This window comes from Miscanthus floridulus, chromosome 16, assembly GCF_019320115.1.
Source record: "Miscanthus floridulus cultivar M001 chromosome 16, ASM1932011v1, whole genome shotgun sequence".
In the NCBI taxonomy this organism is placed as follows: Eukaryota; Viridiplantae; Streptophyta; class Magnoliopsida; order Poales; family Poaceae; genus Miscanthus; species Miscanthus floridulus.
Window position 1 is genome coordinate 93,123,771 of NC_089595.1, and position 26,913 is coordinate 93,150,683.

Genomic DNA, 26,913 nt, shown 5'->3' on the forward strand with positions numbered 1-26,913 from the left:
CTAAGCGTGTCGATGTGCCATGAATTGGGTATGTCTGTACCGTCTAGTTGAGCTAACCTGTAAGATGTTGGGCGTGTAACCTCCTTGATCATGAAGGGCCCTTCCCATGGGGTTGCGAGTTTGTGGACGCCAGCCTGATTCGTCTTCCACTTTAGGACTAGGTCCCCAACCATGAAGAAATGCTCCTTGACGTTCTTGTTGTAGTACCTGCGCAACACAGCAAGGTATTTGGCTGTACGTACACAAGAATCAAGCCGCTTCTCTTCTGCACTATTCACTTCTAGCTCAAGTACTTCATTGGCCATGTCTTCATCGAAGTTCTCGACCCGTGCTGATCTGAAGGCTATATCTGCCGGGAGCACTGCCTCAGCGCCATAAACCATAAAGTATGGTGATACGCTGGTATTGCGACTGGGCTGGGTTCTGAGACCCCAGACCACGGCTGGTAACTCTTTGAGCCATCTTCCAGGAGCTTTGTCATTTTCTCTATACATCCTCTTCTTAAGTGCGTCCAGGATTATACCATTTGCCCGCTCGACCTGTCCATTAGCTCTAGGGTGTGCCATCGAGACGTATTTTACTACTATGCTCCTTTCATCGCAGAAGTCCCAAAAAGCGTTCCCGATGAACTAAATGCCCAGATCAGTGATGATGTTGTTGGGTATGCTGAAGCGATGGATGACCTGGTCGAGGAACGTGACAGCCTTTTCCGAAGATGCCTTGACCAGGGGCATGTACTCTATCCACTTGGAGAATTTGTCGATCAGCACAAAGACGCATATAAATTTCCCAGGGGCCGGTTTGAAAGACCCGATCATATCCAGTCCCCAGCATGCGAAGGGCCAAGAGGCTGGTATAGTCTGAATCTCATGTGCTGGTACGTGGATTCTCTTGGCGAAGAACTGACAACCTTCACAATGGCGGACTAGCTTCTCTGCATCGGCTATGGCTGACGGCCAATAGAATCCTGCTCGGAAAGCCTTGCCAACCAGCGTTCTCGAGGCCGCGTGGTTGTCGCAGGAGCCAGAGTGGATTTTGTCCATGAGATGTTCACCATCCTCTTGGGTTATACACTTCATCAAGATTTCCTCCTTTGCGTTCTTGCGCCACAATTTGCCATCGACGAGCAGATACTGCTTACTTCGACGCATCAGGCGTTCGTTTTCTGTCTGATCGGTGTAACCGCTACCATCTGTCAGGTACTTGATGAAAGGTACTCTCCAGTCAGTCTCCTTAGTGGTCGGAGGTGGTGTGGTGGTGTTGGACGCCGGAACCATAGCCACCAATAGCTGGTCTGGAGGCTTGTCGACCGTGGGATCTTCTTCTTCGATGGAGGGCATGAGCAGGTCTTGAATAAATACGCCATGTGGGACTTTGGCTCAGGATGATCCTAACTTTGACAGTGCATCTGCTGCTTGATTTTTGTCCCGGACCACATGTGTGTACTCGATGCCATAGAACTTGCCTTCCAGCTTTCTGATCGCTTTGCAGTATGCGTCCATCTTTTCGCTGGTCGTATCCCAGTCCTTGTTGAGTTGGTTGATGACCAGAGCCAAGTCTCCGTAAACATAGAGACGCTTGACACCGAGCTCGACCGCAATGCACAGACCATGTAGGCATGTTTTGTACTCAGCGGCGTTATTAGACACCGGGAAATAAATCCTGAGGACGTATCGGAGCTGCTCCCTGGACGGTGATACGAAAAGGACTCCTGCTCCTGCGCCATTGATGTTGAGAGAGCCATCGAAGTACATCTTCCAATACTTGGCGGGCCCCTAAGAGGCAGGTGTGCTTAAGTCTGTCCACTCGACGATGAAATCGACAAGTGCCTGAGACTTGATTATAGTACGGCTTGCAAATTCCAAGGAGAAAGGGCATAGCTCCATTGCCCATTTGACGATGCACCCGTTTGCATCCTTGTTGCGAATGATGTCTCCCAGAGGGTACTCAGTCATGACCACCACATGATATCCGTCAAAGTAGTGTTTCAACTTTTGGGATGTGATCAGTATGGCGTAAATCAGTTTCTAAATCTATGGGTACCTGGCCTTGGACTCATTGAGCACCTCACTGATGAAATAAATTGGTCGTTGTACCTTGTAGATGTGGCCGGGCTCATCGCGCTCGACCACCATGGCGGTGGAGACCACTCGGTTAGTTGCCGCGATGTAGAGCAGGAGGGTTTCGTCTTCTTTGGGAGCAGTGAGGACCAGAGGTGATGTAAGGAATTGTTTCAGCTGTGTAAAGGCAGCGTCTGCTTCCTCTGACCATTCAAACTTCTCGGATGCTTTGAGCAGCTGGAAAAACGGTAGTCCTTTCTCGCCTAGTCTTGATATGAAACGACTGAGGGCAGCCATGCATCCGGTAAGCTTCTAAACATCCTTCACCTTTTTGGGTGGCTTCATGTCCAAGACAGCTTTTACTTTCTCTGGGTTAGGGCGTACGCCATCGTGACTGACGACGTTGCCAAGCAGTATACCAGATGGAACACCAAAGATGCACTTCTTTGGGTTTAATTTCCATTGGAATGTGTTAAGGGCTGCAAAGGTGCGTTCTAGGTTGTCGACAAGGGTATATGCTTCCTTGGTTTTGACAACTACATCATCAACATAAGCCTCGACGAGGTCGTCTTTTATCTCGTCTTTGAGGCAGGCCTGTATGGCGCGATGGTAGGTAGCCCCGGTGTTCTTGAGCCCGAACGACATGGTCATGTAGCAGTAGGCGCTGAAAGGCGTGATGAAGGATGTCTTGATCTGGTCGTCCTTTTTTAGAGTGATCTGGTGATAACCAGAGTAGCAATCGAGAAATGAAAGCAGCTCGCAACCAGCAGTTGAATCTACGACCTCGTCTATGCGAGGTAAGCCGAAGGGGTCTTTAGGGCAGTGTTTGTTGAGATCAGTATAATCAACGCACATTCTCCATTCCTTATTCTTTTTGCGTACAAGAACCGGGTTGGCTAACCACTCCGGATGATACACTTCTTTGATAAATTTGGCTGCTAAAAGCCGTGTAACTTCTACCCTAATAGCCTCCTTTTTGTCGTGAGCGAACCGTCGTAGCTTCTGCTTGATGGGTTTGGCCTTGCCATCAACATTTAAGGAGTGCTCGATCAAGTTCCGAGGTACACTGGGCATGTCGGTGGGTTTCTAGGTGAACACACTCACGTTGCTTCTTAGGAACCTGACGAGCGCGTCTTCCTATTTAGGATCTAGGTTGGCCCCGATAAGGGTCGTTTTGCTGGGATCGTCGTCGACCAGCTAGATCTCTTTGTGCTCCTTGGACTTGATGTTCTTGCATGGGGCCTCGAGCTCTGGGATCTCTAGGTGATCGGCTGGGGTCTTCTTGGCGTCGAACGTGGTCTCGGCCATGCGAATAGAGAGGTCGTGAGCCTCTGCTATTTTGAAGCTGTCATCCTCGCAGGTGTAAGCTGTGTACACGTTGCCCCTGAGAGTTAGAACCCCCTTCTCAGTAGGCATCTTGAGCACCAAATACCTGTAGTGAGGTATGGCCATGAACTTGGTGAGCGCTGGTCGACCAAGGATAGCATGGTAGGTGCCTTCGAAGTCGGTGACCACGAAGTTGACGTAGTCGGTGCGAAAGTGGTCTGGGGTACCAAATTGCATAGGTAGCATGATCTGCCCAAGAGGTGTAGAGATCTGTCCGGGGAGAACACCCCAGAATTGTGCCTCGTATGGCTTGAGATCAGCCTGGGTTATCTTTAGGGCTGGTAAACTATTCTTGAACAGTATATCGATGGAACTACCGCCGTCAATCAGCACTCTGTCGAACTGAACCTTGTTGATACAAGGATCGAGAACCAGGGGAAAACGCCCTGGCTCAGGTATAGCAGCCCATTGGTCCTTTTTGCTGAAGGAGATCTCGTGGTGAGACCAAGGAGGGAGCCGCGGATCGGCGATGAGGTTGTCGGCGTTGGCCACGTTCAAGCAAGCACGGGCGAGCAGCTTGCGTTCTCGTTTGGTCTCGACGGACACTTTGCCCCCAATGATGGTGTGGACGTGATCGGTTGGCTTGATGTACTTGTGACGGGGATCTACGTCTTCATCATCGTTGTCCTCATTGCGCTGTTCCCCTGCGTCGTTAGGCTTGTCGGATGTATCCGGAGCCTGTTGACGCGTGTAGATAGATTTGAGAACACGGCAATTCTCCATGGTATGGTTTGACTTGGGATGGAGCTGGCAGGGTCCTTTCAATGCTTTGACGTAGTCTTCTTCGTAGTTGCGACATCCGCCACCTTTTTTAACGGTGTTGACTTCGCCGTCATCTTCCCGAGCACGCTTGCCCCTGTAATCATCACGGTGATTACGCCGTTGATTACGCTGGTCACTGTGGTCGCGGGAATCGTTGCGCTGGTTGCGGCGATCAAAATTGTCGTTCCAACCACGGTTGCCGCGGTAGTCGTCGCGGTGTGGAGGGTGGTCGGAGCGTGGAACCCTTGCTGCTTCTTCGATGATTGTCTTTTTAGCATCATCGGCATCCACATATTTTTTAGCAGTGGCTAGGAGCGCTGTGACCGATTCAGGTCTTTTGCGGAGGAGCTTGTCCCTTAGGGCGTCATGGAAGCGGAGACCAATGATGAAAGCTTCGATTGCCTCGTTGTTGGAGATTGACGGGACCTTGATGCGCATCTCCAAGAAGCGTTGGACGTACTCGCGCAGTGGCTCATCTTTGCGATCTCGAATCCACTGTAGATCATATTTGTTGCCGGGTTGTTCGCAAGTAGCAATGAAGTTGTCGATGAATGCTTGCTTGAGCTCTTGCTAAGAATCAAAGTAGTTCGCCGGCAAGCTGACCAGCCATTGGTGGCCTGCATGGCTGACGGCGACTGGGAAGTAATTAGACATGACATGCTCGTCAGCCATGGCTGATCTACATGCGGTTTCATAGAGCATAACCCATAACTCGAGGTTTTCCTTACCGTCGTACTTCTAGAGTTTTTCGAGCTTGAAGTTATTAGGCCATATGACTTGACGAAGGTGAGAAGTAAACTGCTTCAAACCCAGAGGGCCTTGGGTAGTATCTATTCCATACGGCGATAGCTTTCGTGGGATGCACGATCGTTGGCTCTTTGGTTAATGCGATCACACAGATCGCGTTCTCTGAGGGAATGGCGGAGATCGTTATTGCTATCACGGCGATCCCGATTGCCATCCTGGTTGACCCTGCGACCGTGGTTACCACAGCGATTGTCGCGGTTGTCTGATGGGTCGTTGTTGCGCGAGCCACGTTGGTTGGGTGACTATGGGCGACTTGAGTACTGGCGACTGCGGGTTGATTCGACTAAGACGGATGGAGCCCGGGCTTGATTTGCAATCTCTACGGTCTGGGCTATAGCAGCCGTCAGGTAAGCTTGTATATCATCACGAACTGCCTGAATTTCTAGGGTATTGGGTAGTCGTTGCATTGTCGCCATAGCAACGGCTACGTTGGCGCTTGGAGTCCTGAAGACCTGCTTGTCCCCCACCTTGTCAAAAGCATTGTTAAGGTCGTGTGGCTGGACCCTTATGCGTCGTGCCTCCTCTTCTGCCTCGGCTTCAGCTTGTCGGCGATTGAACCGGTCAATATTGCATGCTTCGCGTGCTAGCCTTTCTTGTTCTGTTTCGTCAACTACCGGTGGCTCGTCATTACTGACGACATTGATCAAGTCTCCTCGCCTTGGTGGGAAGGATGGGAATTGTGGGAACCCTGGGGCATGGTCTGGGATATCCAGATCGTATTCAACGCCTTCATTGTCATGATGCTGGAGCTCGGTGTGGACGGAGCCATTAGATGCGATGCCGGACGGGGAGCTTGAGTCGCCCTCTTGAACTGTGTGGACCGATCCTTCTTGGTACTCCTCAATCCGGACCATGTTGACGAAGTTGTGCAGGCCGTAGGGCTGAGCCTGGTAGTTCTCCATCGAGGCTTTGCACTCGGAGAGTCGGAGACCCATCGCGGGGGCTGGTCGGCGACAAACGGAGCGCCCTTCAGGAGTAGACGTGACCACGAGATCCGTACCGAGTCTCATAGGACGACTGGCCCGAGCTGGTCGGGTAGATCTGTTGTGGGTGGTGGTTACCTGCTCATTAGGTTGATTTTGAATTGAACTTACCAGAGCTAGGGTTTCAGCAAGCTTGGCGCCGACCCGATCGATGGAGTCAAGCAAGTCGGTGTTGTCGATCTGCCTCCCTTTGTAGCGAGGAAGCGGACGACGGGTTGTCGACGTGGCTGAAGACGATGCTGGTGTGGCCGAAGCCAGATCCACCGTGGTTGGAGCCGTAGCCGATGCAGGTGAAGCAGTGGTCGACACAGATTGAATCCGCGCCTCCTCCGTAGTCATGGCGATGAAGTCGTCGGAGCCAGTGGTCCAGGTGATCTGGCCGATGGTGAACGTGAGGTCGTTCGGCGTAGCCATGGAACCGGGGATGATGACCATCTTGTTCGTCTGGAGAGCAGTACGCACACCCCCTACCTGGCGCGCCACTGTCGACGAAATATGGTCGGCAGTCTACCTAGGGGTATGCCCAAGATAGTAGATTGTCGGCAGATAGATGCGCAAGCTACAAACAAGATGGTGACGCAAGACAGACATGAGGTTTTATCTAGGTTCGGTTGCCGTAAAGGCGTAATACCTACGTTCTGCGTCTGATTGTATTGCTGTATGTCAATGAGAGATGTTTTTGAGAGGGGTCCCTTGCCCGCCTTATATAGTCTTAGGGGCAGGGTTATAGATCTGGAAACTAATCCTAACCGGTTACAATTGTCATAGGTGGCCGGATAAGGATTCATATTCTAACCGACCAGGATCTTGCTTGATCTCCAAGTCTGTTTTGATTCCTTGCGCGGGACTCCGAGCAGATCGGTCGGGCCGCGCGTCGTCTTCTAGTGGACCGGACCCTCTGGTCCGGGCTGGCCCAAGCCTAGCCGTAAGGGTATAGGGGTTAATACCCCCACACGCATCTACGAATGAAGCCTATGGTTTTGCACATGAATCCAGCATAAATCGACACCTATCCTAGGGTTTGGGTCAACAATCCATAAAAAATCGGCACCTATCCTTGCGATCTCCAAAGGGAAAAATGGGTTTTTGGCATTCCAACTTAAACCCTAGGGTGGAGGGGAGTAGGACGGGAACGATCCTTTACCTCGGATGTGGCATTGTCCTCATTGTCGCGGTTCTCCGACGAGTCGACGGAGATCCCGTCATCACTCCTCACCGAGCGGCTCCTCGACAGAGACCCGGCGCCTAGGGAACGGAGCGGAGACGCCGAGTGGGAGGCACATGTGCACCCGAAGCCACCAGTGCAACAGCCCAGGGCGCAGCGCACCTCCAAGGAGCCCGCGGCGGCGGCGTTGTCGCTCATCGACGTAGGTGGGATGGTTCGCCAGCGACGGGTTCGAGGGAGGACAAGGAGCCGATGGGGCAGCGAGAGGGAGACAAGGGGTCAGGGGGTGGTGAGCGAATGGGGGTGACCGAGCTCGTGGGTGCCGGGTGCGTATTTATTAAGGGAGAACAGGGGAGGGGGTAATGATGCCAATTGAAGGAATGGGTGAATGCACCCAGCAGTGTCCAACAAACCAAACACACCCTTCCTTGGCTACACTAGTACAGCCAGGAGCTCATGCAGCCAACCAAACAAAATCTGAGCTAAACCAGGCCATCAATAGCATCCCAACCAAACAAGCACATGTTGGCTTGATGGAACCAGGCCAAACCCAACCTGGCTCCAATCTTAACCAGGCTAGGATTTAGCCATGCAACCAAACACACCCTATACGACAGCGCATAATTGTTTCAGATCGAAGGTTTCTCAGAAAGACTAGAAAAGTCCACAATTCCAGATGAATTACTGTATGTAGAAAAAGAAGCGAGTGCCCGAAATCTCACTACTGGACCTGCCGACCTGGTGCTCACCAACTTAACTGGAGAAATATGCGCAACAGCTCTTGTAATCAGCTGTTGTAATATCGACCCTCTGGTCTCGTTGCTAGAGTCGGCAGCTTTCGTTTCCAAAAGATTTAAAAAGCCGCTATAAAATCCTCGGAGAAGCTGAGAAATAAGCTGTGCAAAATAGGGTTGCATATCAAGGTTCAGTGGTATTGTTAACGCCAACACGGACATCTTCAATTGAAAGCACCCATGAACTCTAAATAATATGATAATTTACAAGAATAAGCATGTCATAATTGCCCATAATTCTCATCTTTTTCTTACAGTTCTTCCAATGCATTTACATTGGAAGGCAGCAACCAATGGACAACCATATAACTTGCTCCTTTTCTCTTCTCAAATTATAAAAATGGGGAGAAGAAACATGAAACCTAGACGTGGTAGCAAAAAGAATTCGGGAAACCACAGAGGGGAAGGAGGAGGTGGGGGGTGGGGTGGGGGGGGGGGGGGGGGGGGGGGGGGGGGGACCGGAGTATCTCAAAACTTTAGGCCACCCTCAGTGCTGCCACCAACTGGCACCGTGTGATCAGATCATAAATACACTGATATTAGTGGTGAAGATATTTGGACTGGGTGTCATTGTGCTTATCAATCCAGTTTTATTTCTTGCATTTGTTCATGGTGCCCATTCAAATCGTCCGTGGCTAGTTGGACCCCTGGCAGATCGTTGTCTTTCTCAGGCGTCTCTGTTCTCATCTTGCCATCTTCTTTGGGTGATTCTGCTCTTTGCTCGTTATCTAGATCTAGTGTTTCTCTCTGCTTCTCATCATCTCTGTTGGAGGTTTCTACCATTTCATCATTATTGGTAAACTTTGTGTTCGCAGAGTCATCAGCATTGTTCTGCTTTTCCTGTGAGGAATCATGGGGAAAACAAGTTTAAAGGTGAGTAGAAAGCAACAGCGTGCTTTTGCATATATAAACCAACAATGGAAAATGCTGTGTATGCTAAAAGAATTCAAAGTCACAACAATAACCAGAGGCTCTCACATTTGAAGAAATGAAAATAAGGTGATTTTTGGTCCTTGAAGCAAACAGGTAGAATATACACCCTAGAAATTGGTGTAAAACGTATTCATATGGAATTCGGGGACACAGTTTACCATTGATGTTAGATAAAATAAATCTAATGTTTTTAACTAAAAGAATGGAATTCCATACTACAAATATTTAACTTATTTTTTTATATAAGCAGTTTTAAGTGGCAATAACAACCAACCATATACATGTTTCTTATGTCTCGGAGTTGTTATCTTTCAGTCAGAAGAAATTACCTTGTTCTTATCACGCCAACTCAGGGAAAATGGACCAAGCAAGTTTTTCCTTCTTGGCTGGAACTCCTGTGATGAATTCTGGCTTGCCTGAGTAGGGGACGCATCGAGCATTGATGGTCTAGAAGGGGAACAAGTGCAACAAATATATCAACATTAGAAAATTATGTCAACAAAGTGCCAGGAAGCTACATAACTAAAATCAATCATCATGATGTTACATTATATGTTAGTTTTCAGTTGAAAACCCATAGGAGGACAGAAGCGGCATTAAACAAAGTTCAATTGCCAACAGTGAGAAATTAACAATAGAAAAATGACTGGTATATTAGCACTGCCTTATTGCTAGTTTTAAGAGCTGTCCATCTCACACTAAGAATTGTGAGAATAGATAAGATTAAGATACCTTGGAGAAGGGCAAGGGGACAGTGCTTTCTGCTGGCTAGATTGGTACTGCAGTGTAGCCTCTAACATTGTTTCTGCCATTACAGCTCTGTTCTCCATGTGGGCAAGTGAAGCCATAGCTTCTTCGTACTTTTCCTGCACACATGTCATGATCCTGTAAGTGTGGAACAAGCTAGGGTAAAACAAGAGTAGAAAGAAGAGACATACTATTTTTGCTAATTCCGATAAAACGATAATAAGTAGTGACAACAGTATAATTGAAGAACCAGTCCCCAGCTCTTGAGTAATATTGGCATTACTAGTTTGAACTTTGAACAATGAAAAAAAAAGGAACAAAACAGGATGCTTTCATTGTTTAGAGACCACTTGTTCTAAACAATATCCTTAAAATAATGTGATTGGTGCAACTTGCAAGCCGGGTTCATGCCTGTTTACCCTAAGAAAGCCAGTACATGGCAGGTGGTCAGTGAAAGCCATCCAATTTTCTTATCAAAATAAAAATCGAGCTTCTTAATTTTTGGGTCATGTCTAAGAAGGAAAAATACATATATAACGACAAAAGTCGTGAGGTATCATTCAACAGTACTACTTTACAGAAAGAAAAAATATTTGACCATTTTGACAGGTTTTCAACAAGACCCAGATAATTTCTGAACTATCGTTGCAAGATTTATTCTGAATTAGTAGTCAAACTGGTTACCTCAGCCAGGTACATTTGTTTCAATTAGTTTGTTTATGAGGAACAGACCCTAGCTAAGGCCACAACTGTTTCAATTTTACTGAGAATTTTCTAAGCGCTAATATTACAGCTGCTGCTTTGATAAGTCTATGTTTATATGTTAACAAGCACTGTAAAAGTTATCTTTTGCTACACTGTGTAACAGACCTCTCAACTGGAAATAGCTTATATGGATAAAACAAGAGAGCTGACGTTCAAAATAGATCAAGTCATTGATTAACCTGTAGAACATTTGCTGCGTATCTCTGAGCAGCAGCATCCTGCTCGGCTGAGATGCGAGCTTCCTCTGCAATTTTCAGTTCTTGTTCGACACGCATCAGGACCTTTAACAAGACTCCTGGTTAGTGTATTATGTAGTATAGAAATGCATATAGAGAATGGACAGAGAGCAACTTTACCTGAAACATTGCTTGCTCCTGTTCCTGCTTGTCTGATAGGGCCTGTCTTAGTTCAGATATTTCTTGTTCCAACTGCTCAACCTGAAAGAAAAAAGTGCAAATATGTTCAGTTCCATTGCTCTAAGAACACAAAAGGTCCTTAGCTTATACCAATAAAATTTTGACAAATTTTCTAAATTACTCTTAAAAATCATTTAGTAATTTATACTCCATAACTTTTACATCATTTAATATGGTGAAATGTCTATTAATAACAGATTCATACTTATATGCTGTTATACTTTATGAAGACAAGCTAAATAAACATAGTTAGAAGCAATTTTTGCAACAAACTAAATAGTACTCCCTACGTTACAGCATAGACCTTTTGCTCAGGAGTCAGGAGTTTCAAAAATAAATGTTCTTATGTTCATTAATGAAAGCAAGAGTGCAGGTCTAGCAACATCTCCAACCTCTACCACTAATTTAATATGTCAAAGAGGTTTCGTTATCGTAGCATGTATTGCAAGTTGATAGGGGCACATTCACATGTGTCGTCATTTCTCATTTTCTTTTATTCCTATGTGTATGCGCATGACTGTTGTGGGCTTGAATGAGATACGAAGATAGTGCTGTGCAATCTAGATTCTGGATATTTCCATAATTGAATATTTTCTCTGTAAATAACAGGAAATAATTGAATATTTTCTCTGTAAATAACAGGAAACTACTCTATACCTTTGCACTTAATTGGCGCCTATTGTCTTGCTTAACCATTTCCATAAGTGCTGTTTCTAGTTCATCAGCTCTGCAAAAGCAAAAAGAAGAAAGAAGGTAAAAGAATAGCTCGACTGAAAAGAAAATATTCAGCTGAAAGGGCATGATCGTGCTGTTTAAAAATATCTCGTGTTTACCAGTTTCACAACATGAGTAACAATAGCTAGAACTTTACATCAGTAAATAGTTTTCTCGTGCTTGCTTCCAAACAGTCGATTCGTTTTTTATATTTCATACAATGTATGTGGTCAACCAAGTCAGGAATTTCGGATATATTTTCCAGCGATGATGGTGGATTTATGAGGTGAAAAAAAATTAGCAGCTTCAGTTCATATTACTGCAGAAAACTAGTCCCCAGGAAGCACATGAAAAGAAAGGAGAAAATTACCCATACCAATGCATCAAATTATAACTTTAACTGCTGGTTAAATCTGGTGAGAAACTCAAACTGTAATCACATGTAAAACTGTTCCAGCTTCTTATGACAAAATAAGTGATGGAAATTTGGGAAGGAATAAGCAGACCTGAGAACAGCTGATCTTCTCTCCTCTAGTAGTCGGCACAACTCCAACTTCAGCCAGGCAACCTGTGGTGTTAAAACTAAGCATTACTACCATGGGATGATAAACTACAGAAAATTCTTGGTTTGGTCATGCAAAAGGAAAAGAAGATGGCAAAGATTACAATCCTTCAGAGTATATAGATAACAGGATTTAGAGACTATGATTGAGAAGGCTACCTGGTCCTTTGGATCAGGCAAAGAATCAATCTCAGAATTCACTGTCACGCCACCATACTCGTCATCCATGTTTCCAGGATCACTTTCTTCATTGGCATCCCCATCTCCCACATCACTCAACTGGTCTGTTGAATCGCTTAAAGAAACCAGTGGTTCAGGGTCACGTTTAAAGTTATACAGTTTTGATGCAAGACCATTGGTATCCGTCCAAACACCTAGACCTTTCGCTCTTTCTTCCATTGCAGATATAACAGGTGGGCGGTGTTTATTACTCAGTTCTTGCAATATTGTTTCATTTACGGATTGATATCCCATACGAGCTGTCAAGACAAGCTGACTGCTGTCAAAAGTGGAACCAGCTAAAGACTGCAAAAGGGTAACTGCATCACCGGCATCTTTTGTAGTCACAAGTGCAGGGCCTGCAATTAACACAAGCATGAGTCTACAGACATTCTTAGAAGAATTCTGTGTATCTGGCTACAAATATATACTCCCTCCGTTCCTTAATATAAGCCATATAGTTTTTAGCACCAATATTAACGCACGGCTTGGGGAAGGATGTGAGACCGAGGAAAAAAAGGAAAATCAGGCCATCTTCTCTCTCCCAATCAGATTGCTTCCTAAATCTAAGGGATTGGTTGGGGCATGTGCTATGTACGGTGGGAAGGTTTTCAAACTAATCGGTGTGGGAGCTGATACGTACCTATATTTTGGAATTTTCTTTAGAAATCTATATGGCTTATATTAAGGAACGGAGGGAGTATTTTTTTTTTTTGGAAATTGAAATGAAGCAAAAGTATTTCCCAGTACCATAGAACTCCAGTAGCGCAAGAGCTGTCCGGAACAGCATTACTCTGTTTCCATCGAACAAAAGCACATCCCAAACACGGAGAACTGAAATGTAAAATTCACAAGTAAACTGTAAACATGATGTAAAGTTTTGTCGAATATATGTCTAGGGTCACTACAAGCAGATTTCATTGCTTACATAGAGTTAGTGTGTTTTATATGGTCTTCCTGGGTACCCTATAATCACCAATAATATATAATGCAGGCCTAGTTATCTTTCACACCTTTTAGTGAATGCTTACTTTACCACTTCTCATTCACTCTCAGTCTCTCCTTATAAAGACCTAGATCATAATCATCTAGTTTCCTTTTCTTAGATAGGGGTTTTGATCACTATTTCCCTTGCATGAGATCACGATTGTTCATGTGTCCATTAGAAGCAATGCCGAGTCCAAAATTAGAAAAGTCAATGTGCTTGGTGAAGGTAACCCCATCGCATTAGCTAAACTATACTTATAGAGAATGTTCTTCTACAAGTACTTGGTAATGGAAATAATGTAAAATAAAGTCTAACCACTTTCCCAGGGAAGCACATTTGTGAAGATGGATAAGAACCATGGCCCAGTAACCCATGCAACTTGAAGTCCAAGGTAATCCAGGTGATTTGCTGCATCAAGAAAGTATGTTAAATCCTAATGCTTGGATTTTTTTCACATTAGTGCAGAAAGAGTCACATGCCACCAATATTACAATTTGTTCATGATAGGTTGCTAACCTAATTTAGGGAACTTCTCTCGAACTAACTCCTCTAAAACAAGCTGGTCCACCTGAAGGACAACCAAAATTTGGCCTCTGCATGAGAATGAATTGAACTGGGGGCTTCAAGCACAAGCACCCCTAACATGCAAAACAAACATTACTAAGTGAGAAATAGACAATTCACATACCTGTGACTCGATCATTTCTTCAGAAAAGTAGCCATCAAAATAGTCATCCATAATCCCAACCAATGTCCTGTAACATACACCAGCGATAAAATTAACAGATTATTTAATCCAACAACAACATGAAATACAACAAATTGTCCTGGGGCATACCAAAATGCATTCTCCTCTGGCATCAATAGAAGCAAGAGACCAGCAAAAAAGTTCATTGCCTACAGTATTCAATACACAAATCTATGCTGAGAGAAATGTTGGATTTCTGAGATAAAATGTTTATAACAATAAAGTACACACAGAATATTGATTGAGAAAGACTGTAATTATTTCATATTTGTTGGAAGCATTGAATGTTAGGTTTTAGATTCACTTGTGTGGAGTGAGATGAGGTATTCAATCGACAAAACTATGCTGAGAGAAATGTTGAGATAAAATGTTGATAAATAATAAAGTACACACAGAATATTGATTGAGAAAGATTGTAATTATTTCATATTTGTTGGAAGCATTGAATGTTAGGTTTTAGATTCACTTGTGTGGAGTGAGATGAGAACTAAAAAATATATATTGGACTGCCTTTTTGGAGATCCAAAGAAGCAATTGACTTTTGGTAAGATAAAAGGCAATAATGAGGATCAATGTGTGAAGGGTAGATTTACCTGGCAGTAACCAACTGATGGGTTGTGTTTCGCATAAGCTATAAGCAAGCGTCTCAAAGCATTTCTTCCATCCTCATCTAAAGCAGGATGACCAGGAAAAGTTCTGGGCAAGTCCTATAAGGATCAAGGTACATATTGGACTCTATTAGACTTTCCAGTACAGCAGTATATTTTATCAAAAAAATACAAGAAGCTTCCCCATGAAAATGTCCATAAACAGCTACCTTATCTATTTGCCCAATCCACTTTTCATGAACACCTTCTGAGGTTGGAGAATCTGAACATTTGTTATCTAATTCACCCTCTGCTGCAAGACTATCATAATACCCTTCTACCCTACGAGCTCCAGTACCAACAAAAGCTTGCCATAGCTGTCACCAGAAAAGCACAGAGCTGCTGAATGAACTGAATAAATCAAAACTAAAAGGGCGTACCCAGTGCAGAGAGCTCCCGCTCTGTGCGGGGTCTGGAGACGGGTGTCAGTGGCAAGCCTTACCCTCGCCTGTGCAATGCGAGGAGACCGCGACTCGAACCCGGGACCTTCCGGTCATAGGCTGTAAGACTCTACCGCTTGCACCAGGTCCGCCCTTCAAATCAAAACTAAAAGAAAGAAACAAAATGCTCCAGGTGATCAGGCTGCACCTCTCCCCTCAAAGCCATCGGTAGTCCACCATGGACCAGACACTCCAACTCTTCCTTTGAAATGAAATTTTCTTCTTGATTCCTGCTTCCGGGATCAGCATTCCCAGTATCACTCGACTGCACTTCTTGGCTCGGATCAACCTTATCTACATCATAGAATTCGTCATCTGAATCCTCTGACAACTTGCCCTCTTCAACTTTCACAGGATGGGTTCCGTCCTTTGCTTGCTGCTTGCCAGCAGAAGATTGCTTCTTCTCGATGCGCAGGCTCATCATCTGCTCAATGTTGCTCAGGGACGATCTGATTGGCGTCCATATTTCGATCTTCCGTGGCCCTGCCACCGTCTTCTCATGCAGTGATTCAGAACCATCACCCTTAGCATTATCACCAGCGTCCTGTCCAGATGACTCAGGCTGCCTCTCCAGAAAATTCTTCCATCTATCAGACCTCTCCTCCTCTTCCTCCTACAAGTACAGCACCAAATAGGTGTGCAGCGTGTCAAGATCAGACAATGCAGATGAAAATTTAGGAGTGTGTCTTCTACCTTGTAGATGCCAGCGTACTCCTTGTAACGCTGCAGGTGTTGCGGCCGCACAGCAAAGCCGTATGCATCCCTGATTCAATCACACAGCATCAGAAAGGAGTGTTTCCAACTAAAATGCAGCTATCTAGCGCTTGAAACTTCGAGGATTCTGCACGTGCATCCCCTCCCAGATTCAAAGCAATGAGAGGTATTCGCTATAGCTAGTCATATTCACTCCGAATTTGATGACTACACGACATAATTCCAGAACCCGCAGTCCTGCCAAAACGAAACCTAAACCGCCCCTCCTAGTGCAGGAAACGGCCACAGAAACTCCAGATCTTTTCAAAAAAAAACAAACCGCAGTGCACCGCAGAGCTCCCGATTCGGGCAATTCCACCAACAAATTCATACGAAGCTAAACACCTACTCTTCCTCCGATTCGTGGACGCGACCATATTCCCAGTGGGCGCGTACAAGCGCGCGGAATTTCCCGCCGCATTTCCAGAAAAAAAAATCCAGCAAAAAAAAAAACAAGCGCCGCAACGGACCGAGATCCCCGGGAAGGGAAAACAAGTGCTCGTACGTCAAAACCCGCGGACGCGGAGCGGGAACCTCCACAGCGGAACAGAGGGAAGGAGCCCGAACTCGTCGGAAGCTATCGAAGCGCGGCGGGAGCGGGGGGGTGGGGGGTGGCCGGGTGGGTGAAGGAGGGAACGCACCGCTTGTGCTCGAAGGCGATGAACGGGAGGCTCTTGGGCTTCATCCTCCTCCTCGCGACCCCTGGGCGGCGGCGGGATTAGCGAGAGTAGACTGCGGCGTGGCGGTGGCGCTTTGATCTGGCCTCCTCCGACTGGACTGGACTGGGGTGGGCGTGCGCGGGGCGCGGGGCGCGGGGGAGGGCGGAGTAGGAGAGTGTCCGTACCTGGGCGTGGGGACTCGAGGAGAAATGGGGATGACCCTGACGCCTGACCAGTGACCGCCCTCGTGGCTCGCGCCGCGCGGTCTTTTCCTGACTGACACGGAGAAGGGAAGGGACGGGGGTTGGTCGATCGGGAGGACTCACCAGTCGCAGGCCTGGTATAGTTGGGGCTTGTTTAGATTGCAAATTTTTGTAATCTGGACACTGTAGCATGTTTTGTTTGTATTTGATAAACTTTATTTGATTATGGACTAACTAGGCTCAAAAGATTCGTCTCATGATTTACAATTAAACTGTACAATTAGTTATTTTTTTTACCTACATTTAATACTCCATGCATACGTCTAAAAATTGATATGATGGAGAGAGAGTGAAAAAACTTGAATTTGGAGGTGATCTAAACAAGGCCTTGCTAAAAATTTTCAACCCAAACTATCATATCGAATCTTACGGCATACGAAGTATTAAATATAGACGAAAAAAACTAATTATACAGTTTAGTTGGAAATCACGATACGAATGTTTAAGACTAATTAGTCTATGATTAGTCATAAGTGCTACAGTAACTAACATGCTCTAATGATGAATTAATTAGACTTAATAAATTCGTCCAGCAGTTTTCAGACGAGCTATGTAATTAATTTTTTTATTAGTATTTAAAAACCTCTTTTAATATTTTGAAAACATTGGATGTGACATGAAAAAATTTTATTTCGCGAACTCACCCCCGCAGTGGTGGTGTACGCAGTGCGGGTTCCGTGACTTGTGTCCTCCGCGAGACCGAGATCCCGATCCTCCGTGCGCGGCGTGATGGTGCCACCTTTCCTCCCGGGCCTTCCGGCGGTTGGGCCGTCGCCAGTCCGGTGGCCAGTGTCTTCTTGCTCGATGGAGCAGATCTTAGCCGAAGTAGTGAAATTCAATGCTAAGGACTTTTTGTCTCCGTGAATACAACGGTACCTACAACAAGTTTCCTTCTTGCAAACAAAGTCTAAAATAGGTAAGGTGCAATAAATAATTGTTGATAGACATATTGGAGCTAAACTTCAACTTATATATTTTATGGTTCATGGTAGAAATTTAAACCTAACTCAATTGGTCGAGGTGAGGACATGGATGTACATCTATATATTTTATAGTTCACAGTAAAAATTTAAACCTAACTCAATTGGTTGAGGAGGACATGAATGTACATCTAGACCATCTAAGCGTAAGTTTGATGTTCCAAATTTCAAAGTGTTAAATTAAACTCACTGATGATTTGGGTTGATACAAGGTGAGAAAATTGTTGTTTTGTGCAAACCAAAAATCAAGTGGACGATATTTTTAGTAGAACATATAAGATTCAATTTTACTCTTTTGTATGAACATACTCACTCCATCCCAAAACGATAAACATATCTATATATGAAAAAGTCATATTTTATAAACTTTATTAACTAAATAGTCAAATTATATACACGTTTAGAACATATAAAGCTTGTGTTAGCAGATGATTAGTAGATAACAACGTATTGAAGAGATTCTTTTCTCCAATGAAAATACTTTTATTATTCTCAAAATGGTAGTAAAAGATATTGATTTTGTATGCCTTATTATTCTCTGTGATGGATAATCAATCTAATTGGAAGTGCTACTTTTGGCTAGCTGCTGCAGCCGCTCCTACAAATGGTCTTTGTTATCTATTTTAGGCTAGCTGGTGCTCACAGTCGAGCACACCAAATATGATTTATCCCTTTCAAAGTAGGATGTGCTAGTTTAGGTGTATTTACAACTAAAGAATTGCATAGCCACTTTGAGAAATCAACATCCACGCACCAAATTAAATCTTTGCTGGAGCACCGCCAACGCTCCTTCAAAAATAAAGCTAATCCCATACCCACCGAGTCCGACAACACTTGTCGGCACACTGTCGCAGAGATCGCGCCACACAGGATCAGGGCCTCCGTTGGTGAGGCAAATGAATGAACCGTGCTTCCAGCAACGCTGCATCGGGATCCGCGGGTCAGCGGGAGCGCCGAGGCACCGGTGACCGGTGATCCTTCGTCGCCGCGCCGCAGGACGATGCGTAACATGCGCCGCTGCTTTTATGCCATCCCGAGCACAGGCACGTACTACCGCAGCAATCAACGCTGCACACGCCTGCCTCGAGCTCCCCTTTGTTCCACCTATTTCCATGCAGTGCAAATGTGCAATGCTAGCTCCAGCAGTCCAGCTGTTTGGCCGTTTGGGTGTCCCGATCTCTAGCGCCTTCGGCCTTCGTCGTCTGTTCAATTACTACTCGTAGAACAACGGAGCTTCGTCAGACACGGATTGGGCTGCTTCTTTTTTCCTTAGGCCTATTTTGGAAGCAGCTTTCCCCGTGGGTCCCGTTGTTTTCCCGGGGCTGGAAACCCACGCGGTAATTTCCCACGCATCGCGGCTTAAGTTCATTTGGAAGCTCTCCGCACGGGTGTTTCGGCCCCGCGGGAGCCGGGTTTTGACGGGAAACCTGCTTGGCCTCTAGACACGGGGCGTCGTTCCCTTCCCTTTCCCTCTCGCGACCCTCCGCCTCGACTCGACTCTCCGTCGTCGCCTCGGCTCCTCCGGCCTCGCCTCGACTCTCCGTCGTCGCCTCGGCTCCTCCGGCCTCGCCTCGACTCTCCGTCGTCGCCTCAGCTCCTCCGGCCTCGACTTCTCCTCCGTCGCCATCACCTTGCGGCACCAGCATCTACGTCTCCGCAGGTGAGCTCGCTTCCACTTGCATCTCCCTGCACCGCATCTAGGGTTCCTGATCCTATCCTCACACGTTTCCTGTGGATCTTGGGACTGTGGATGGCCGCATCTTCCTCCCCACTCCGTCCTATGCATCCGCTCGCGAATCGCGACCGCTCGCACAGCTCTTCATCCGCCGCCCGTCGACCCGACCACGACGGCTCCACCACTACTCCGTGACTGACCGGCCTCGTCGCAAGATCTGGTGAGCCATTGTGCCGTCCGCGAGCAACACCGACGTCGCCAGCAACACGACACAACCTCTGCCTCTACAAGTTAGTCTTCTGTCCGCATCTCATACCCCTTCTTGTAGATCTATGGTTTCTTGTTTGTGATTCTATGGTTTCTTGTTTGTGATGTGAAAATAGATGTGAAAATAGAACTCAATTGCTTCATGTAGCTTAAAGATCCAACTGGTGAGCTGGTTTCTGTGTTCAGAACACCATTGCAATAGAATAGGATGGCATGTCGTGATGGATTTTTTTCTAGCATTGCACAACAACTATATGCATGCTTATAACGGTCCAGACATACACTGGTTGGGACGTTTGGTAGTCTTGCTATTTTCTAGCATGCAGACTAGTATAGTAACCGATCACTGCAGTAGCAATTTTCGGCATGGTGACTGATGCATTTCTTTTATCCCATTGCAGTAGAGAAAATAGAATGCAGTTTATTTAGGAGCTGAGCACCTAGTTTTTCAAGTTTATGGGGGCTTAGCTGTGGCAATCATGCAAGTTTAGAGGAGCAAACCCAGGAGTCACAACTAACTGGGGACACATCCCAATCCAAACAATCTCTCAGGAAAGTCCAGGGAACACAGCTATGGGGCATCGGAATAGAATATGGTCAGAAGTTTCCAATTTGCCGCACATGAAACATTCTTCGGGCCCTGTCCACTTTTTCTTCTTCAGTTGAACTCCACATTGTATACGGTCATGTACTGCCATCCACAGAAAGATCTTCACCTTCAAAGGAATATTGCATTGCCATACTGTCATCATACAACGGTCCACAGCGCCTCCATATGTCATTAATCTATACAACGATCTAGAAGTATATTTCTTGGTTCTTTCCAGGCACCAGAAAACCTCATCTTTGCCTTCATACAGTTGAATATCATTCAAGAGATCTAGAAGGGAACCCATTCCTCAATCAAGATGTCATTCAGCTGTCACCTGAACTCTATATGCCACTGACCATTCACACAAGCCTTGGCCACCTCTAAATCTAGATGTGACGCAATTCTGAAAAGATTAGGAAAAGGTCTGGTCAAGAACTCATTGTCAGTTTCCTGGATCTGCTGGCTGGTGGGCCATAAATCTGCATCTAGATGCATATCTGCCACCTCAACACTTCCAAACAACATTTTATAATAATATGTGATGTGGGTTCTCAGACACTGGGGATCCACTGTTTCCTGCCCATCCACTTCCAGCATAGTAATCTGCATCTTCCTTCTTATGCCATTAGCACATTTGTGAAAGTAACTGAAGTTAGAGTCCCCTGCCAGAATCCATTTCTCACCTCCCCTTCTTTGCCACTGTATCTCCTCATCAGCCAAGATTTGTTGTAATGATTTCTCTAATTCATACCTCTCAGTCCATTCTATTCGTGCCAAAGTTCTTGAGTTACTCTATTTATCTAATGTAGTTATTCTCTTCATAATATCTTTCTTGAGTTTCTTTTGATAACTGTCATAGTTCTGCCCCCAACCCTTGATAGCTCTTCTAAGTTTGCTTGAGGTAGGTTGCTATAATGTCGTTCTGTCCAGCAATTGGTATAATAGATATGTGTCCCTATCTAGATATGATAAACTTATCAATTACATATCTATATATTTTTCTATTCACATCACATATAGTTTTGTTCTTTGCATGGCATCTCTGTGATTCTTCATTATGCATTTAGTTGAAACCTTGGCTTAAACTATAGTAGCTCTTCTTGCAGCCATATCTTATGACACAATGAATCTAAGTTATGACTTTGAAATTTTAATCTTACTGGTTGCTATAATTTTATCCCTAAGTTAAATTGAAAATCTTGTGCTTACTATATCTCAACTCATGCAAAACCTCTTGTAAAATCACCACACCTTCTAAGATGTTCCTTCCTGGTATAAATGTTGTTTGGAAAGGACTAATCACTTTGTCAATTACAACAGACAACCTTAGGGTCAGAGTCTTCGACTAATGAGGGCATGATGCTTTTGCAGGAGTGATTTTCTGCTGCGTCTTGGGACGGGGTGACACTGGTGTCAGGTTAGTTCCCTCCACTGTTGTTTTTTCCTAATTTGGCTGTCATTTTTGTTGTCAGTCATGTTCTAAAAAATATTGAATGCATGCATGCCTGGATGAGTAGGTGCTGCCTGGATGATTAGGTGCTGCTGTCTAATTAGATGTTTTCTCCACTTTTTTAGACTTTTAATACTTCTTGATGCTACTATGTGAGTTGTTGGTGATTTTGTACAGAGAACTTTGTGGTATGGATGAGATAATGCATGTAGCCTTGTGATTAGTTATCCAAAGGTACAGTAATTAGCTAGCTGCTGGGCAAAGTTAGTTAGGGTCCATGTAGACTTGAGATGTTGCATGTAGCCTTGTAAATGTTTTTCGCCCACTAGTTAATCATGGAACTGCTGAAGGGACTGGCTTCTGGTTCTGGGTTTCAGACTTGAGCAGCTCGTCACTCAGCTAGGGCAGTGATAGTTGAAGTTTATTTTCTGTGATGTGCTTGAGTTTATTACATATGACACTTGTGACTTGCTGTGCTTGAGTATTGGCCTTGTGCCTTTTATTTTATATATATGTAATAATATAATTTCATATATGTAACACTAGATGGCTTCTTGGGAAGAGCTTGCTAGAAATTTTTTGTTGGAAGAGGAAGAAGAAGATGAGGAGCTATTCTTTATTCTTCTCCCTGCTGTAATGCCCTTTCTCGACGAAGAGAAAATACCTGAGCATACCTCTTCTCTTCCTGGTGCTAAAAACGTTAAAGAGATTCTCGAAGGACACGAGAATTGGTGCAAGGAAGAATTTAGGATGGAGGCTGAAATATTTAGAGCTATAGCAAACTTTCTCAGGGCCGAGAACTTGCTGCGTGACACACGTGGTATGAAGATTGAGGAGCAACTTAGTCTTTTATGTTCATGCTCTCTCATAATGCAAGCACAGAGAGGCTAAAGAAGGAGTTTCAACATAGTGGTGAGACAGTGCATAGGAAAATATATGATGTCTTCAATATCATTCCAACATTAACCCAAAAATTCATCAGACTTCTGAATCCAAGCCACACACATGAAGATTACATGTGACCCTAGATTTATGCCATTCTTTCAGGTCAGTTAATACATACAGTACACTTTCCTTAATACCATTCCTAAATACAATCCAAATTTTTAGTAAATTTACTTACCTGCAGAACTGCATCGGCGCTATCGATGGTACACATGTCCCAATCACAATTGGATAAGACAAGGCCAGTCCCTATAGAAATAGGAAGGGGACACTATCGCAGAATGTTATGTTTGCCTGTGACTTCGACTTGAAGTTCACTTTCATCTCATCTGGTTGGGAAGGATCCGCATCTGATGCAGGAGTGTTGCGGTCTGCTCTTGGTAAGGGATTTACTGTGCCAGCAGGCAAATTCTATCTTGTAGACGGTGGATATGCAAACACACCATCATTCCTTGCTCCCTACCGAGGAGTTAAGTATCATCTCAGTGAGTTCAGGAGACGTGGCCAGAGGGGAAATGCATATGCCAACTACAAGGAATTGTTCAATCATCGGCATGCGATTCTTCAAAATCACATTGAGAGGGCCTTTGGGGTTCTCAAAAAGCGGTTTCCAATTCTGAAAGTGGGGACACATTACCCAATTGAATCTCAAGTTATGATTCTAGCAGATGCTGCTGTGTTTCACAACATCATTAGAGGGTTGAATGGGAGTGAAGAGTGGCTAGACATCCTACTTGATAATATCAACCCATCAAATTATGTCGACATGCCAGAGGGAGACACTAACTACCCAAGTGAGATGGAATCAAACCATGGAAATACCCTACGGGACCAGATAGCCCATCATATGTGGGCTGCCTACAATGTGTAGGATAGTAGTGTTTGGAATGTAATTTATGAGTTATGAGTTATGTATTTCTGTAATACATTATGTGATGCAACATTCTGTAATAAATTCTCCAATATATTCTATAATATGTTATGAGTTATGTATTTATGTGTGATGCAATATTCTGTAATAAATTCTCCAATACATTCTATAATATTTTATGAGTTATGTATTTCTGTAATTATTTCTTGTAGCAATGTCGAAGGCAAGGGCTACATGGAACTCTAGATATGAGAAAGGGCTTGTTGACATTATGAGGGACCATGTGAACATCCCCTTGTTCAGGGGTCAGAATGGATGGAGTGGAGAGGGTTGGAGAAGTATCTCAAAGAAGTTTATCCAAATGTATCCTTTAGCATGCTTCACAAAAGCAGCAGCTACAAGAGAAGGAAAAGGAGCTAAAGGGCAGCTGGAAGGCGATACATGTAGCGTTAAAGGATAGTGGTGTTGGTTGGAATGACTCATTGGCCGTGGTCATTGCGGAACCGGAAAAATGGAAGAAACTGATCAATGTAAGATTTTTTCACTGAACCAAAAAATTGTTGCCATATTCTGGTTGCAAGTACTAACTATGCTGTTGTCTTGGTATTAAATAGGATAATGGAAAAATGGCTAGGTTCCAGAAGAAGTTGTTTTCTTTATATGAAGACTGTACGTCATTGTATGCTGGTATGTTATTTGAAACTTCTCTCTAAGGTTATATCAGCATTTGCATAACCAGTATATCAGAAACAACCAACTCATTTCCTTGAACCAAATCATCACTTTACTGTCCTGAGTGTGCTACTGCTAGAACTACTTTTGATAATCTGTATATGCGACTGCAGCAAAATGAATAGAATTGCTACTGTCGTACTAGGAGCTGCAGCTGGCTAGGCTTTTTATAGTAATGCTTCAATCAGAGAGTGTTCAAGCAACACTTACAGTAATATTTGTCTTTTTTTATTAAAAAAACATAGGTTGTGCTTTTTAGTGTATTCTAGTCCTAAAGGATTTGAAGAAAATGTATCTCTTCGTTAATATCCACCCCTTATTACAAAACCCTATCTTAACTATTTTTTCTTATTAATCATGAGGAGGGCTTTCTCTCTTTCCATCATTCTTCATCTCACGTTGAGCTCTTCACAATGTCTATTTCCATCAATCCTTGATCTCACGTTTACTATGCATTGAGCTATTCGCAATGTCTGTTCCCATCAGTCCTTTATTTCCCGTTTACTGTACATTGAGCTATTCACAATGTATACATGGGGTTGGAGCAAAGAATTATGATGCCTTGCAGTAAATAATTACGGACATATACTGTGATTTCTCATGGCAGGAGCAAGTTATCTTATTTCAAGAATGATAACCAATTGAAAAATTATCAAGACAGAATAGGAACAGGTTCATACCTGCAGTGACCACACATTGATAGTTTTATCATAAGAAGAGCTAAACAAGAATCCACCTGCAGTGAAATAAAGAATGAAAATAGGCAGTTCTTGAGCCAGCATTACAAAACCCTGTGAACAAAAGAAACCAACTAACAAAATAGCAAATGTTTTAAATATAGACATTAATAGTGTTGGATTTTTACCTCCAACGGCTAATCCTATTACACAATCATGGTGGGCAAGCAGTGTTGATGATTTAAACACTCCGGCAGACTGTGGGCCATCAATTCCTGATAAATTAATTCCCCTATTGTTTAAGAAACCATTATTACTTCCATGATCCTGATTCAAACTATTGTCATCAGCTCCTCGAGATAGTTGTGTTTTATCATCTGACTCAACAGCACCAGAGTCAGCGAACATCAACGATAACTCCCCAAGGAGTAAACATCTAAAACTCCTTTTTTGCATAGGAAGTGTTGCTACAGGAGATCTAAACTTCACATCAACTGAGCACTTGCAGCCTGCTCCTCTTGTTCCTATTGCTGCTCCGGCTGCTCTGGCTGCTCCAGCTGCTCCAGTTGCTCTAGTTGCTCCTGTTGTAGTGTCTGATAGCGCAAGTCTAGGTGCTACTTTTGATGGGCTAGACGTCTCAAGTGCACGCAATGAAGCTCAATCTGCACCTTCCAATCAAGATTATGTGCAAGAAACGAGTGGTGGGAGAAAGCGTAAGCAAAGTCACATTGGTGCTGCTATTGATGGTTTTGTGCAGTTTAAGAAGATGCAAACAAGTAAAACAATGGAAGCACTCAATGAAAAGAAGAAACAAGACGAAGCATTTTCAGTCGACAAGTGTCTCAATGAAGTTGATGCAATGGAACTTACTGATGTGGAGAAGGCGTATGCTATGAATATCTTCAAATATGAGATTGACAGGGAGGTATTCATGAAAATGAAAAACAAAAATGTTCGTTTGATTTGGCTCAAACAGCAGATTAGGTAATGCTTGGCTGCCACTAGATTAGTTTACTTTGGTATGACTTAGTTGCTAATGCTTTTCCTTGTGCTTACTTGCAGTGCTATCTGTGGAGGCAATGTTGGTGGAGGCAATATTGGCAGAGACAATGTTTGAATTGAGAAGATATCAGGTATATTATTTGAATTTGCCCTTCTATCTGGAAATTGATATGGCTCCAATGTGAAGTATTGGTAGAGTCATGAATTGGTAGCTATGAGATGTGTAAAGTTTTCAGAGTGATAGTACTGCTAACTGTGATAGTACTGTCATAGTCTGTAGATCAAGTTTTCAGAGATGTTTAAAGTTTTCAGAGTGATAGCCTGTAGATCAAGTTTCCAATGCATCTACTGTTTAACTCTGATAGTACTGCTAACTATAACTAGTTCATATCTGTTTCTGTGATTAATTCAGTACATATCTTTTCCTGTTTACATTTAAATGACTTTCAGTTAACTGAGTTATCATCTACTGTTTGACTGTGTTAGCATGTACTGATTTTTAGATATTGATTACTTTCAGTGAATAAGATTTTTAGATGATAATGCAGTCAACTTACAGCTTGATATTGACTGTAATTGTTGACACTAATCTGTGACCATCCTCAAATTAATTGATGTTTCTTGCTGTTGTTTTATTTTAATATATAATACTCTAAGGATTCGTTTGGTAAAACTGACCACACAATTGAAGCCAACTTAGTCTGCAACTTAGAATTTCTTTTATGCCATTAAACTTAGGTAACTGTAAGCATCTAGGTCAGTGTGTCATCGCAGGGCTGACTCAAGGCACTTTCAATAATCCTTTATTTCTTAAGCCTGTCATTACTTGCATCAGCAAAGCAGTGCTATACATGGAGTAATTAAAGCATTTACTGTATGTTGAGTCGTCATGCTTAATGAGCCAGTAATAA

At 44.2% G+C, this 26,913-nt stretch overlaps 2 protein-coding genes and 1 pseudogene across 2 annotated transcripts; 2 read left to right on the forward strand and 1 right to left on the reverse strand.

Annotated features, from left to right (window-relative positions):
* Positions 1-8,138: 8,138 nt before the first annotated feature.
* On the reverse strand, positions 8,139-16,815 carry LOC136511648 (uncharacterized). The gene is made up of 18 exons (XM_066505690.1): positions 16,531-16,815; positions 15,830-15,899; positions 15,285-15,749; positions 14,867-15,013; positions 14,643-14,756; positions 14,140-14,198; positions 13,990-14,056; positions 13,818-13,869; positions 13,617-13,709; positions 13,064-13,147; positions 12,254-12,672; positions 12,039-12,100; positions 11,476-11,545; positions 10,759-10,839; positions 10,582-10,683; positions 9,623-9,756; positions 9,220-9,337; positions 8,139-8,797 (listed from the first exon to the last, which is right to left on the reverse strand). The coding sequence occupies exons 1-18, from the start codon at positions 16,572-16,574 to the stop codon at positions 8,537-8,539; spliced, it is 2,442 nt and encodes an 813-aa protein (XP_066361787.1). The 5' UTR covers positions 16,575-16,815; the 3' UTR covers positions 8,139-8,536.
* Positions 16,816-19,318: 2,503 nt separating this feature from the next.
* On the forward strand, positions 19,319-23,591 carry LOC136510013 (uncharacterized; annotated as a pseudogene).
* Positions 23,592-23,805: 214 nt separating this feature from the next.
* On the forward strand, positions 23,806-26,479 carry LOC136511027 (uncharacterized). The gene is made up of 6 exons (XM_066505273.1): positions 23,806-23,874; positions 23,966-24,121; positions 24,206-24,278; positions 25,459-25,956; positions 26,063-26,133; positions 26,453-26,479. Exons 1-6 carry the CDS (start codon positions 23,806-23,808, stop codon positions 26,477-26,479), a joined length of 894 nt encoding a protein of 297 aa, XP_066361370.1.
* Positions 26,480-26,913: the final 434 nt, after the last annotated feature.

Bases quoted from the DNA above. Each gene is read 5' to 3' on its own strand.
- LOC136511648 (XM_066505690.1), bottom strand. From the start codon at position 16,574: ATGAAGCCCAAGAGCCTCCCGTTCATCGCCTTCGAGCACAAGCG. The intron at 11,546-12,038 runs GTCTGCTTATTC...TTGCTTTTGCAG, and splicing joins AGAAGATCAGCTGTTCTCAG to AGCTGATGAACTAGAAACAG. The intron at 9,757-10,581 runs GTTAATCAATGA...ACATGTGTGCAG, and splicing joins ACGCAGCAAATGTTCTACAG to GAAAAGTACGAAGAAGCTAT.
- LOC136511027 (XM_066505273.1), top strand. From the start codon at position 23,806: ATGTCGAAGGCAAGGGCTACATGGAACTCTAGATATGAGAAAGGGCTT. The intron at 24,279-25,458 runs GTATGTTATTTG...TTTTTTGCATAG, and splicing joins CTGTACGTCATTGTATGCTG to GAAGTGTTGCTACAGGAGAT. The intron at 26,134-26,452 runs GTATATTATTTG...AATGACTTTCAG, and splicing joins TTGAATTGAGAAGATATCAG to TTAACTGAGTTATCATCTAC.